Consider the following 14830-nt stretch of genomic DNA (forward strand, 5'->3'; position numbering starts at 1 on the left):
GGTGGTTTTGGAAATGTGTACTATAATTTTATGAAAGGTACTAAATTTGGTATTAAGTGAAGGAATAGAGCTGAAATCCTGAAATTTGATGTATATGTCACTGTTGGTGTCTATGGTTGGGAGAAGGAATTGGTTTCGGATATGCGTACTTTATTTGTACTTTGTAGAATTAAATTTGGTAATGGAGGAAGTTTCAGAGCTCTAATACTGAAATTTGATATTAAGATCACTGTTCATATGTGAGGTTGCCATATGGAGATTGGTTTGAAAATGCAAAAATGAATGCTCAAATTAGATATTGAGGTCTCTGTGGGTATCTGGAATTCAGATATGAAGGTTTTTTTTGGAATTTGAAGACTTGTTGGTGCAAAAAGAAAAGGTTTAAAGTCGGGCGAGGCCGGCTATACACCTCTATGCGTATGAACCAAACATCATTGCTGTATAGTACATGATATGACTGGAGTATATTAAAGAATATTTATTGGAGCAATAGGTATACCGGACGGAGTTTCAACAAATGGTAAAATTCGGTTGAATATGAAAAAAATCTATTCAATTTTGGTGAGCGATAACCGTAAAACCGGATGAAGAGCGAAGCTATATAAAAATCTCAACCGATCTTAATAAAATTTGGCAGAGGTATTTTCGAGTTGAATCTGATGTCCGGTATCAGATATCATTGTTGTGGAGTGCATATTACGCATGCGAGGGACTTTACCACCGAATCGGGTGAAACATATATATAGGAGGTATAGCTATATCGGAACCGATTTTCTCCAAATTTGATGTACTCACTTGTAGACTTAATATATATATATATATATATATATATATATATATATATATATATATATATATATATATTTTCACCATATTAGATGCACTTGTTTCTACACTAAATTCGGTCGGATTTACATAAATTCAGGACTTATTAACAAATATCGACCATTTGCTTCACAATTTACCCGAAATCGGTTAAAGATATATATGGGAAACAATATCTAAATTTGAAGCAATCCTCATCAATTTCAACAGAGTTCGTTCTTGGCCCAAACAAATATTATTAGGAAAATTTCATCTCAATCGGATAATAAATGCGACTTTTATTTTGTTCACAAATCGACTCAGAAAGTGATTTTATGAAGATCTTCAAAAGTAAGTATGGGTCTTCATTCTCCATGTTACAAACAAATGCACAAAGACACAACACCCTTACCATAATGTGTTGTAGGGTATATAAATTGTGCATTTTGAGTACTTAAATGAACTGGTGGTACAAATACACAATTTTAAGGTGGAATTTTTGCTTACAAAATTCATATTCAGTAAAAGTTTAAGGACTACATCACACCAGAAACTGGCTCTCTTTACCAAAAAACTGTTTTTTTTTGGCTTGTGAATTTTATGGGACCAACTAATATTTTTTTAGCTTTTGAGTAATATTTTTATAATTTATTAATATCGCATTTATTCATAAATAAAATTTTAATGATCATGTGTCCATAAAGAAGTTTTCAACCGCAATAAGGCTCTCAATCAGCTTATACTTATCACCAATTAGGATGTAATTAAAAAACCGTTTTTTTTAATTTAATTATCATCAAATATCGTCAAGTGTAGTGTAGTTTAACCGCACTTGTAAATCTGTGGGTGTTCATGTGTGTCTTATTAAAGTTCATTCAACCAGTAGTGTTTTTTTATTATTTTAAACAAAACACCTATGTGCCTAAAAATACTTAGAATTGTACGTAAAAAAAGAAAGTGTTTTTTATTTGTTCTCTTGAATTGTTTTTCATTTGTTGCTCGTTGTTTTTTTTTATAAAAATCAAACACCACAACTTTCATTTTTTGTCTACTCTTGTAAACTAAGAAATTTTTTTATAAATTTTATCTTAATTTTTTTCTTTTTATTGATAAAATAAAAATTAATGACCGAAAAATTGTAATTCAATAATTCAATTACAATGACATTTATTTTAAAATATGTATGAATGAATGTGAAAACAATTTCAATTGTTATTGATTCGTTACATATGGCAGTCTTCTGTTTACCGCTTTGAACTACCACTTGGAAAGAGTGATGCTATTTTGGCGTTTTTTTTTCTTGCACTTCTAGTAGTGGGAAACTTGTAAGTTATTAGATAATCACAATATTAAAAATAGATTGAAAGGGGATGAAGCTGTGTTGACTGGATTTCATGAAAAATAATATTTTTCGAGCAGCGTCGAAAAATATAGTTTGCTGGATTTTTTCCACTCCCAGAAGTGCTCTTGCTGAATTTGAGTGAGTTGTTATCCTTTCAGATTCAGATATTTTGACCAAACTTCATTTTTTTTGGCACACTAAATGTGTAATTTCATACCAAGATCGAAATCAGCTTAAAACAAAGATCATGAAATTGGATGAAAATCGGTTCATATGTAGCTATAATTCCAAAATATATACAAGTGCCCGCTACTTGTCTACCTTAAAATTTTAGATTGGTTCCAAAAGTTCGTGTAAGGTTTTATAGTACTCAAAGTGCACAATTTATTCAGCTTGACTTTTTTTTTCAAAACATCATATATCGAACTATGTTTTCAGACTATATTATTCGAGTTTTTCCTTTTTCGAAAGAATAATGAGCAAATGTTTACCTTTTACAACAAAAAGTCCTCAAAATCTTTGATTTTAAAGTTTACCGAGGAGGACGGTAGTAAAATGGACCCACATCCAATTTTTCTTTCTTCACCCAATACCAAATTTAGTACTATTTAGTACTTTTGGTATAGTACACACTTCCAAAACCTTCTTCATATCTCAATTCCCGATACCATAAGTGATCTCAATACCAGATATCAGAATCTTATCTCTATCCCTTCACCCAATACCAAATATAGTACAATTCAGTACATTTCGTTCATTTATAGCACACCTTTCCAAAACCCCATCCATACCTCACTTCCAGATATCAACAGAGACCTCAATATCAAATTTCGGGATTCCAGGCTCTATCCCTTCCCCAAATACACAATTTAGTGCCTCTGAGTACTTTTGGAACAATTCTAGTACACATTAAAAAAAACAATCAATATCTCAATTGCAGATTTCAAGAGCGACATAAATATAAAATTTAAAATGTAGTACTACATTTCAGTACTTCAGTACTTTTCGTACAATTGTAATACACCTTTCCGAAACTAACTCCATTTGGCCAGGCTACACATGAACAGCGACTCAAGTACTATCTGTTAACTCAATATCAAATTGTACCAAATGTAGTACAATTTAGTACATTTCGTAGTACACATTACCAAAACCACTTCTTTATTAAAAACCTACTACCAACAGGGACCCCAATACAAATTTTCAAAATTCCTGCTTCATCCGTTCACACTAAACTCTTCCAAATTTAGCGCCATTCGCATACATAGTACACATTATCAAACTTTCTTTCCATCCTTGATTCTCATACCGAATTTCAAGTTTTTAGCTCTATCCATTCACATAATACCGAATAATACCATTTTAGAAGTTTAGTACCATTTAAGAACTTTTCGTCACCCTAAAGTTTGAATTTCCAAAAACTCTTTAGCTCATTCCATTACATACAATTTTTTTTACAAATTTAATTTTAAGTACATTTTGGTACTTTTCGTTCAAAAAACCCAGCCTTATCACACGCCAACTCACCAAGCCTGACCCTCGTGTAAAAGATACTTAGCTAACATTACCTCGACTCATGTTTGCTCCAAATTTTTTTTTTGAGTCGTTGTGATGATTCATCAACAAAAAGATCTAGTGATTTTTTTTACCTTATGTGAGTTAGCAACACTACCATCAACAATCTTCAAAAGATCACCAAATGCGCGCGCATCAAGTGGACTAAACACTTGAGATACATTTGCTTTGCTCTCCCACTCTCATTGTTTAGTTTTGTTTTTAATGCTCTGCCTGTCTGTCTCTGAGTGTGGGGGGTTGTTGTTGGTGAGAACTAAACCCCCAAACACTGAGATACATTTTACTTAAATTTGTTGTTATTATTGCTGTTGGTGGTGTTGGGCTGATGTGTGGCTAATGTTTTGATTATTTCTTTTTTTGCTAGCATTTGTTTTTGGCGGGGGTTCTCCCAAACTGACGGGTGGATATGTTCAGCACCATTTAGTCTTTGCGTGAAAAAAGACCTCAGTTACGCAGATATGCTGATCTCTCTGTCGATAGTTTCCTTGCTCTCTCTATCTCTCTTGGCTTTTTATTTAGTGTTGTCGATCATTTCGCTGTTGTTTGAGTTTTGTTTTTATTTTAGTTATTTTTACGATTTTCATCCGTTTAGTTGTTTAGTTCGAAACGATCGCCGCCAATGTTGCTGCTTCTTGTTGCCACTACCACACAACTGACAGCTACTCCAACATATATTTTTCACTTCGATTGACAAATAAAAACCAAAAATAAAAATAAAATAAGAAAATACAACTTGCAAATGTGATAAATATCGTCCAACGATTAATTTAAGAAGCAGAAAACGTTTTTTAGCTCCTCGTAAAAAAGTGGAAAATAAGCGCGGTGTGAATTTCTATTTTTAAAAGTTTAATTGTTTATTATATGGAACACCAAAATGAGATAGAAAATTCCTGGTGAGGAATTTGGCGAAGACGACGACAACGTTTATTGCTGCTACACCGACGAACGACAAAATAAAGTGTTTTATTTTTAAATATTTTTTTATGGTGATTTATTTTTTGTTGTTGCTGCTCAGCTTAAAATACCTGACATGAAATGTTTGTTTTAGTGCGCTGGCTTTTTAGCATTTCAGAAGAAAATCCAAAAACAAAAAATTAAAGAAAACATAAAAAGAAAATATTTTGTAAATAGAGATTCTTTTACGGATTTAGTAAAAACAAATAATAAAAAACTAAACTAAAAAACGAATAAATGTGTAACAAAATTTCAAATACGCTTTAAATGTGCTGATGTTTTTTTTTTTCTATTTTCTTAAAATAGAAACTGAATATTTGTCACCGAAGACAAATCTCCTCCTTATGCGGAAAAAGTGTTGCAATTTTTAATGTTTTTTTTTTTTTTTTGTATATTTTGTGTTTTAATTTATTTTGTTATTGTATTCTTGTAAAATCTAATGCTGTATTCATATTCCCTATCCCTTCTTCTTTCTTCTACTTCTTTAAAATTTATCTATTTTGTTTAAAGTACAAGAAATAATTTTTTGGCAATTTGCCTAATATTTCATAGTTTATATTCTGTGATGTGAGCAATCTACGTGAGCCTTTGCTTTGCTGTTTTATTATTTTTCCGGCAAATTTCTTTTAACCCTTGAATGGCAAAAAACAGACAAAAAAATGTTCTAAAATGTTCTGACTTAAAAAAATATTTAAATATTTCGGGTATTTTAAAAATCATTTACATTTCTCAATATGGAATAGTTTGGAACTAAATGAATATGGTAAGGAAAAGGACATTAATTCAACGTTGGACATTTTGAATTCCTATAATCCAAAAATCCAATTCGTGATGGAAATTGAACAGGGCAACAGAATACCATATCTAGTCTGTGTAATAATCAGACAATGTAACAAACTCAATGTGGACTTGTATTAAAAGTCAACATCTTTGCGAAAAGTGTTCGATTTCACATCAAAATACCCTATCAGTCGGTTTTGTCAAAAGATTTATACTCTCAGCCAATGTTCGATATATGTTGACTCCTCTTATGACGATTCAAAAGGAAAACCACTGAAAACCACTGTCCCATTTATTATATTTAAAAATACATATATATATATATCAAAAGAATGCCCCCACCCTCGTTTAGGTTCAGGTTAATCCTCTCATAAATTGTCAGCACCTTGGCAAAGTGTTGTATGTGGTATTTTCTATAAATAGACCACTAATTTGTCAACAATGTGAAGATTTCCTAATAGAAATATGCCTTTTATGACTTGTAAATGTCAAACATATCAATCTCTTGTCAAACAAGATGCGTCCTTGTCCACAAAATTTAGGGCAATAGTTTAGGCTGTATGGAGACAACATGTGATGACATAGAAATCGATGAACTTGACCCAGTGAGAATAAGACACGGTGATGTTTTTATACCCTGAGTCATATAGTTACACAGGGCATAAATCACTTGATACGGATACGGCTGGAGTCAATCTAGCGATGCCCGTCTGTCCGGCCGTCTGTCTAACTGGCTGGTATCCACGATAATTCTCGAAGGAAATATCCCATGTGGTCCAAACTTGGTAGATCGTAATATTTCTGTCAAACTTAGTTCGAGTCGGAGATGGGCAAAATCGGTCTACTCCTTCTGCTACCTCCTCCACAAAAGATGGATTTTTTTGCTGCACAGAAAGATAATGTATAATTCGATTTTGCTCCAACTTTGCAAATCATTATATTTGCCTCAGTGCTTGGTCAGGTGCGAAAACGGACAATATCGGTCCACTCCATCAAGTACCTCCCCCACAAAGTGTCAAAATTTTGAAAAATTATAACTCTTATAAAATGTGATGTAAGACAAAAAATGTAAGAGTCTAATTTCCACGCATCACAATATTTTTATCAACCCAAGGCCTGGTGTGAAGATGGTATATATCGGTCCACTCTTTCTGGTACCTCCCCCACAAAGAGTCAACATTTTGAATACCCATGAAGCTCATAAAACGCGAAATTAACATCCGATTCCATTCAGACTTGGTGCATCTCAATATATCTTTAAAACAAGATCTGTTTTTAAGATAATAGAGATAGGACCTTTCCTTCTGGTACCTCCTCCACAAAGGGTCAAAGTTTTGAATAACCAAAACGATTATAAAATGCAAAAAAATAATGCATGTCCGTCCGTCTGTCCATGTATATTTGTAAGCAAAGTACAGTTCGCATTTATTGCCCTATCCAGATAAAATTTTGCATAAATCATTTGTTTGGCCCAAGGACGAACCCTATTGAAATTGGAGATAATCGGTCAACATTTAGATATACCTCCCATATATATCTTCGTCCGATTTGCCTTTTATTGTGCACCAAACTTGTAATATCAGTCCGAATAGTATGGAATTTTGCACGTACGTTCAGATTGGACAAGTGAAAATAAGTGAAAATAAGTATGCCAAATTTGATCGAAATCGGTTCAGATATAGCTGTAGCTCCCATATATATTTTTCATCCGATTTGTTATTTTTGTCCTCCGCAGCCGTAATATGCACTCTGTAACAACAATATTTTGGGAAATATATCAAATACAGCTCAGAAATACATTTGCTAAATTTTATCGACATCGGTTCAGATTTGGATATAGCTTCAATATATAACTTCGTCCGATTTACCTTTGATTGTGCACCAAACGTCTAATATTTGCCCAAATAGGATGAAATTTGGCACTTACGACCGAATTGAGTCTAGAAGCTAGTATGTCAAATTTGGTGAAGATCGGTTCAGATAAAGCTATAGCTCCCATATATATTGTTCATCCGATTTGTCATATTTGTTACCCACAGCCGTAATATGCACTCCGTAACAACGATATTCAGGGAAATATATCAACTACAGCTCAGAAATATCTTTGCCAAATTTTTCGAGATCGATTCCGATTTGGATATAGCTCCCATATATATCCGATTTCAAATTAATTGTGCACCAAATGGGCAATACAAGTCCGAATTTAAAATATACAAATGCTTCGGCATATTTATTCCTTTGAACTTTAAATTAAATTATAATCATAGCGTGTATGATTGAATTCTCCCATAAAAAATTTTAATTGCCATGCGCAGCTCTACTAAATTAGTAAAGTGGTGTAGACTTTCTTTACTGGTTTTATATTTGTTTTATATTTGTCGGCAAAACCGACTGATACTTTTTAACTTGTTAATATAAAGTTTAGTTTTTTTTTTTGTTCTCCTTCAAGGGTTAAAAACAAACAACGGGACTTCTTTGACTTCTTAAGAATATTCATTTTTAATTTTCCTATTATTTCTTGTACTTTATTCATGTTTTCTATTATTCCTATCCCCTTGTTTTTCATCGTTCATTTCTCTACTATTCTATATTTTTTTTAATTCAATATTATTTTGTTTTTATGTTTTGTAGTGATTAATTTTAGTTAGATATAAATAAAGCCAACAGTAAAAAAATAGCATACGAAGAAAAGCCCAAAACAACATCCACACACTATGTTTAAATTTCCCCTAAAACGTCATCACAATCATTCGTCGAATCATCATTCAAATACCAAATCGGCAACGTCACTGAGTAATGAGGGCTTTATTTTTATACGTTGTGGTCATAATCATTTGAACAGTGCCAACAGTAACAACAGCAACAACAACATTGGCAATAGCATCATTACTGAAAACAGCTACAACAACAACAGCAGCAATGGCAGCAAGATTAGCAGTAACAATTCGGCCAACATCACCGATATCAGCAATGTCGATAGTAGCCCCTATCCTAACAAAAAATATATTGCAAAAAGTGTATGTGTTGCATAATAATAACTAAATAACTACAAAAAAAAAAAAACCCCATCACCATCATCATCCTCTCCCACATATTAATTTGGCAGAAAACAAGAAATATTTCATATATTTTTTTCTTTCTCATTACATAAATTATTATTAACAAAAATAATGAAAAAAAAAAATCATTTCAAATTTTTATTTAAAGACGAAAAGAAGCAATGCTTTTAATGTTGTATTTTTTTGGTTGTAATTGCTCACATCTAAATATGGTCAATGTATATGAATATTTTCAATGTTGTAAACGGTTTGAGTGTATATTGATGTACTTCAATATTTTTAATATTTGTGCGTGTGTGTGCGTATAACTTAACCTGCTCTATTTTATGATGATCGACCAACCAACAGACCAATGACACACAACCATCCATTCACCCGGGGGTAGTTGAAACATAAAAACCATTTTCTTTGCCGTTGGCCATAAAGAAAACTTGGCCAACTAAAAAATAATATAAGAAAATATTCCACCAGGCATACTTGGTGGCACATTGCCGAGGAGGAAGGGAGGGAGAAAGGCACGCCATTCTTTCCATGAAACATATCCACATGCCGGCAACCCCAAGGGCCACAGAGTAGGTCAGCTTTTGTAATACAAAGAAAAAAAATAATATGCCAACAAAATATGTAGATGTATTATAAGCCTCAAAATGATAGAGCAGGCGTAGACCAAACATAAATCTTTTATGGCGCATTATGCCAATAAATATGTTTGAAAACAGGTGTAAATGTGAAAATTCCAAATATTTATTGGTCGAAGATGGTCGAAATTTTTGTGTTATAACATCGAAAAAGAAATTATGGCCTTTAGAGGAAAACGAAAAAGAAAGTGCAGATTTTACTTCCCGACGAGAATCTCATAAAATTTGGACTTTAGTTTGTACTGGCAATCACAGTGCCGAAGTTACATTGTACAGAGAATAGAGCTTTAGACAAAGAGGAAGCTCTTCAGATTCAGATTTTTTTGTAATTCTCTTTTATTTTTTGTTATCCCCTCCACCAAAGTATGAAGGGTACATTAGTTTGTCATTCCTTTTGTAACATCTCGAAATATATATTTTAGACCCTACAAAATATATGTAATCTTATCAGAATACAACTCTATGACGATTTCAAATCTAGCTCCCGAACAAAATGATGTAGGTTCATAAAATTTTACTCAGATGCGTTTTAGGTCAGCAGGACTTTTAGCATTAAAAATGGGCTATACAGGGCGAGAGGAAAAAACTGCAACCAACTTCAGACTGCTATCATTTCTAAGCCACTGGTCCGACAGCTATTAAAATTATTCCAGTGACAGCTCATTATATTGTTTACAAGCGTACAAAAGCAAAAGCATTTTGGTGAGAATTTTCCAGAAAAAAATGTATTCGTGATGGAATTCAAGCGTGATAGTGTGATTTCTTTATTTTGGGCTGGAAAACCACAAGTGGCTATCGTTAGAGCATTCTAGCATTCAAATGTGAAGAAATCTTCTGTGTCTCGTACCATCGATAGTTACCGTGATACTCGTAGCTTAGGTGACGTTAAGGAAGTGGACTTAAAAAAACAGCAACATGAGCAGAAATGGTTCGAAAAATAAAGAAGCGACTTGATCGAAATCCGCGTCGCAGTGGCCGAAAAATGGCTTGTGAGCTGAACATATCTCAATATTCCATTCAGCAAATATTGAAAAATGAACTCGGAGTAAAGCTATTGAAATTCCAAAGAGTGCAAGAACTTAAACCGCAACAGAAAGAAAATAGACTCAAAAGAGCAAAAAATTTGCTTCGCTTGCCCGAAAGTGGTGAACTGTCAAATTTGTTTTTTTCCGATGAGAAAACATTCGTTGTCCAGCAGTTTGTAAACAAACAAAATAATCGTGTTTACTTGCCAAAGAGGTCAGTTGAAAATGTGTACCTTCGCTTGGCCACCAGAACTCAAGCGCCGGCCATGGTGATGGTGTGGGCCGCCATAACAGCCGATGATCGCTCTCCGCTCGTATTAATCGACCGTGGCATCAGAAAAAAATCCGAAAATATTTTGGAGGGTGTATTAAAGCCTTGGGCACGCAAACATTTTGGCCGCAGACCTTGGACATTCCAACAGGACTCAGCACCATCGCACTCGGCACGCCCCAAACAAGAATGGTTACAAAATGAGGTTCCTTGCTTCATTTCCAGCACACAATGGCCATCAAAATCTCCGGATACCAATCCGTTGGACGATTGTGTCTGGAGTATTTTGGAAAGCAAGGTTTGCACTAAACAATACCAAAGTGCCGATCTCCTAAATACCACAGAGCAACATTCGGGCAGCGTGTGACGGTTTCATTGGCCGTTTGAAGGCCATAATTCGTGTAAAGGTGACCAATTCGAACAAAACAAAATTTCTTCTAAAATGTGATGCTATTTCCGACCTTTTTTGCTTCCATTCAATAAAATTTGAAAAAAAAAACGTAAAAATTATGGCGTTTGACTTTTTTGCTGTATTTTTATCTCACCCTGTATGTGTTTCATTGGATATGGTGTTTAAGTCCCTCACATTCGTAATATCCATTCGGCAACAATGATATTTGGTACCAGATATCTTATATCAACCGATTTCGGGTTAATTGTGCATCAAATGACCAATATTTGACCAAATGTCCTGAATTTTGGCTCATCCAACCGAATTTAGTCTAGAAGCAAGCATATCAAAATTTGGTGAAAATCGGTTCAGATATAGCTACAGCTCCCGTGCACTCTATAGCAATGTTATGTGGTATAAAAGATAAAAATGTCTCCGTCAAATTTAGTGAAAGTCGGTTCAGAATTGGATAAGCCTCCCATATATTAGTTCCCTCTGAAACCAAGTTATAACTGCTCTAAAGCCAAATGCTGATTGGTTGTATGATCTACTTTAAATAATTTTTTTTGTTACGGGAGATCTACTAAATATGCATTGTGGTGTAGGTTATCATAAAGCCGGCTCAGGCCGACTTTTGACTTTTCCATACTGGTTTTATGTGACAAAGGGGGAAGAAAACAAAAAGCTGCAATATCTTTTAACCCAGTATTTCAATATAATATTTTTAAATTCGTTTATTTCCCCTTCAAGTGCCCAGTTTATTTCAGTTCACCTGTTAAATCAAACTGGCATTGATAAAAAATCATCATTTTGATGACTTCTTTGAAATATACCCGACAAACAAGAGTTCACTTAAAATAGATCTTTTAACAGCAAATTCAAATAAAAAATATTGGCAACAAGTCTCCGATGTTACTATTTGCAGAAAAATAAATAACAGCCAAGTTTGCAAAGACTGATAACAAATAACAATTTTTTTTCTCATATGATAAGAAACCAAAGTAAAAATAATAAAACCAAACAAAAAAAAAAAAAAAAATAAAAAGCCTCATACATAGATGTATGTATGTAGGTTTGCTTTTCATACACCATATGTCTTGTGTCTGTCGCTGCGTAATATTTTTCCGGTAATTCACATTGATAAACAAAAAAGACGAAAAAAAAGTTCAACATCTCAATACCCAGCCCCAGCTGCCCATGTCTCATGTTAATCATACAAAGAAATCTCTATTCTTATGTGTTTTTACTCTTTATTTTTCTTTTTTTTATTTTTGCTTTAGAATAAAATCGGTATTGTTTACATAAAAAACTAGAAGCGTTGAATAGTTAGAGTGTGGTGAGTGAACTTGAAAAGCAAAGTTTGTTTGATTTTTCTGTTTCGTATTTCCATGGGGTCCAAGGCAAGGCGAGCAATGCTTTCAATTGTTTCTTCGTTATTGTAAACATTAAACATGCAGAGCGAGAGAAATTAGTGTCCCGAGAGAGAGTTCTTTGAATTAATTTAAAAAATAATGTAAAATTCGAAAGTAGGAATGGGTACCTAATAGAATTTTGGGGTGGTATATTCACATAAAACACAGATACTCCTTCAGTATTAAAAATTATAATTTATTCCGAATGTAAAAGAACTTACAAAACTCTACAGAAATCCCCTCAAATCACCTACAAAAAAAAAATCCTAATAGCTATAGCTCCCAGATATACTTTTCATCCGATTTGTTATTTTTGTCCTCCGCAGCCGTAATATACACTCTGCAACAACAATATTTGGGCAAATACAGGGTGTTTTTAAGCCCGCTAGAACTTGAAATGGTAAAAGATAACACACAAAATTAAGTTTTAATCAAAATTTAACATTTGAAAATGATTTCGGACATATGGGCACCGCGGCTGTTCTTGACGTAGTTCATTCTAGACGTCCAATTTTTGGCAACTTTTTCGAGCACTGTTGGCCGTATGTCACGAATAACACGAACAATGCTGGCCTCTAAGGTGTCAATTGTTGCTGTTTTATCAGCATAAACCAGTGACTTCACGTAGCCCCACAGGAAATAATCGAGATGTGTCAAATCGCACATTGGCCTCCAATTGACAGGTCCAGCTCCGAAATACCTTTGCCAAATGTTATCGATATCGGTTTAGATTTGGATATAGCTCCCATACAGGGCGAGATAAAAAACTGCATAAAAGTCAAACGGCATAATTTTTACATTTTTTTTTTATTTTTTATTGAATGAAAGCAAAAAATGTCCGAAATTGCATCAAATTCTAGAAAAGGTTTAGATTTGTTCGAATTGGTCACCTTTGGCACGAATTATGGCCTTCAAACGGCGAATGAAACCATCACACGCTGCCCGAATGTTGCTCTGAAGTATTTTGGCCTATTCCCGACGAAGCGCTTGCTTGCGGTGATCGACACTTTGGTATTTTTAGTGCCAACCTTGCTTTCCAAAATACTCCAGACACAATAGTCCAACGAATTGGTATCTGGAGATTTTGGTGGCCATTGTGCGCTGGAAATGAAGCGAGATACAGCTCACATATATTGTTCATCCGATTTGTTATTTTTGTACTCCGCAGCCGCAATATGTACTCTGTAACAACGATATTTGGGGAAATATATCAAAAACAGCTCAGAAATACCTTTGCCAAATTTTATCAAGATCTGTTCAGATTTGCCCGAACTACAATTATAGTTGGTATAATTTAAATGTGAAGCTCTACTACATATGCAAAGGTATGTAGACTTTTAGACTTTCTTTACTGGTTTTAAAATTCAAATTTGTGTCCAAACACTGAATAAAAATGTATTTCAAAAATGTATTTTTTTTTTTTGTCTTCAAGTTTTTAATAAAAATGTTCTTAGATGGAGTTTTTATGCACCAAATGGGTAATACAAGCCCGAATTGAAAAGGCACAAATACCTCGTCAAATTTAGTAGAAATCGTTTCAGAAGACTTAAAATTATAAGTATAATCATAGTTGGTATCTACTCTTTATTCAAAAGGATGTAGTCATAAAGTCCGTCTCCCCAGATTTTTAGACTTTCTTCACTGGTTTTAAAATTCAAATTTGTGTCCACATATTGAAAGGAACACTGAATAAAAATTTATTTTAATCATTTATTTACTTTTTTTTTTTTGGTCTTCTAGTTTTTAATAATAAATATTCTTAGATGGATTAAAAAAAAAGCTTGAAGTATGGATAATTTACTTTCCAAAACTATTTTTCAAGTGATTGTCTTCGTATTTGCAGTTACTTTGCAAATTATTTCTATTTTCTATTTTATTTTCATTACTGATAACCAAAGATAATCGAGGTATTTTTGCGATAATAAATTCTTTAATTGATTTTCTTGAGAATTTCAACGGAATTCTCTTCTCTCTCGCTCTCTGTGCTTTCAAAACAAACCATTTCTCGTTCCATTAAAAATGGTTCTCTCACCGAATTGTTTGTTTATGTTGTTTTGACATTTAAAATTAATTAAGTCAAAACTAATTAAATAATAATGATAAACATGCTAGCTCGGAAAGCGTTCCTTGCTATCTGGCCACTTAAGAAGTGCGTAAGCGAGCGGGTCATAATGCGTCAAGATATTTTTTTTTTTTTAATTTATTACATAGAGATAAAAAACAACAACAATAATGATAATGCGATAATGCACGACTGTTGTAGGCTAGGTGTTGATATGTTGTTAATTATTTTATTGTAGATATATATTGTGGGAGATATGTTCCAGAGGTGCTAAGTCGAGCTCTTAGGGATTTTGATGAATAGTTATCGCTAGTCAGACCAGATAAAATTAAGCTGAGGTGCCCATATTTGAAAGATCTCATGCCCCATTACTTATATCCTAGAAAAATGGTATGTCCGAAAAAAAAGTGGAGGAAAGGCAGAAACAGTAATGAATCGGCCGAACCGAATACTTTAGGCCCTTTACCATAGGAAAGCTTTAAATGTAGGCAATTGTTTTCAAAAAATGTGGTGAGTG

The 14830-nt window shown here is 33.5% G+C and overlaps 1 protein-coding gene across 5 annotated transcripts in view; it reads left to right on the forward strand.

The window, feature by feature from the left end:
• Positions 1-14830, forward strand: part of LOC101901736 (uncharacterized) — a 167323-nt gene that overhangs the window by 143020 nt on the left and 9473 nt on the right. Inside the window, exons 1-2 of one of the 5 annotated variants that reach the window (XM_059122604.1) lie at positions 4869-5030; positions 8087-8472. The exons of 3 other annotated variants lie outside the window; for them this stretch is intronic. In XM_059122604.1, coding sequence (XP_058978587.1) covers positions 8170-8472 — 303 coding nt within the window. In that variant the 5' untranslated portion in view covers positions 4869-5030; positions 8087-8169. Of the gene's footprint in view, positions 1-4868; positions 5031-8086; positions 8473-14830 lie in introns of those variants that run through there. One more of the 5 variants, XM_059122608.1, reaches the window with a different exon arrangement.

This window comes from Musca domestica, unplaced genomic scaffold (assembly GCF_030504385.1).
Source record: "Musca domestica strain aabys unplaced genomic scaffold, Musca_domestica.polishedcontigs.V.1.1 206, whole genome shotgun sequence".
Classification (NCBI taxonomy): domain Eukaryota; kingdom Metazoa; phylum Arthropoda; class Insecta; order Diptera; family Muscidae; genus Musca; species Musca domestica.